Source organism: Agrilus planipennis, unplaced genomic scaffold, assembly GCF_000699045.2.
Source record: "Agrilus planipennis isolate EAB-ADULT unplaced genomic scaffold, Apla_2.0 scaffold1030, whole genome shotgun sequence".
NCBI lineage: Eukaryota > Metazoa > Arthropoda > Insecta > Coleoptera > Buprestidae > Agrilus > Agrilus planipennis.
Genome location: NW_020439717.1, coordinates 8195 through 9184, shown reverse-complemented (window position 1 = coordinate 9184; position 990 = coordinate 8195). Strand labels below are relative to the sequence as shown.

At 38.8% G+C, this 990-nt stretch overlaps 1 protein-coding gene across 1 annotated transcript; it reads right to left on the bottom strand.

Moving 5' to 3' along the window:
* Positions 1–53: 53 nt before the first annotated feature.
* Positions 54–821, bottom strand: LOC108743734 (the record flags this gene model as incomplete). The annotated part of the gene is made up of 2 exons (XM_018479324.1): positions 54–332; positions 543–821. Coding segments are annotated over 2 exons (557 nt in total), but the record flags the coding sequence as incomplete, so codon positions are not given.
* Positions 822–990: the final 169 nt, after the last annotated feature.

Sequence of the window (990 nt, the reverse complement as noted above, 5' to 3'; positions counted from 1 at the left end):
CAAATAAATTGCCATATAAAGTAGCTGGAAATAAATAATTGGGTCTAAATTTTTCTATGCGGTGTATAATTGGTTGCATATACATATATTGTAGCGCCCTTCGGACGGGCTTATCCTGTAGGATTTGTACTTACTTAGAGCGTAAGCGGCTACATAAAACACGTAGAGAGCTTCCCTGTAACCTATAGCTTTCGAAACGGGGTCAACAACAATGGGCAGATTCCCTCCGATGTTGTAAATCACAAACAAAAACGATCCAATAGTTGTCGACTTTAAATGGTCGGGTACAATCTCGGTTAAAATGGCAAACATAATTCCAAACCACATTTCAGCTAAAAACATAAACCGATGTTTTTATGGAGCCACTTCTTTAGAAAATCATCCCCGAGTTTTACGACTTGCGAAAGGGGATTCTATCCAAAACGATAAAATTTTCCAATCAATTACTTATCTTTATCGGCACGCAAGAAAACTTTTTTAAACTCATTTAAGTCGTCAGCGTCACAATAAACAAAAGGAACATTCCGCATTGGTGCGCTTACCAAAGAAGAAGGATATCGCGAGGGTTATCATGGCCCCGATGGGTTCGCAATACAGGGCAGCAAAAGCAAAGGGTATGGCTATAACCTGACTCACGAGCAACACCAAAACTCTGAACCTTACTCCCAATTTAGCGACCACTTTGTCAGAAAACACCCCTCCAACTACTACTCCGGCGCTACCAATCACAAGGGTTATAGCAAACAGAACCCACCCCAAATCGTAGTCAGGAAAATATGTGGCATAGTACAGGTTACAATTGTATGCAAGCGTCATACCACCTTAAAAAAAAAATCGGTTGTCTGTAAAGTCGGTTTACTGACGATAGTTGAACGTGACAACGTCATAAGAAAATACTGATGGAATGGTTTCATTTTTCAAAAGAAAATTTTAATTTTATTTGTTTGATAGATATTTTGTATGGATATAGAGAAGGAGGTAAATGGAAAT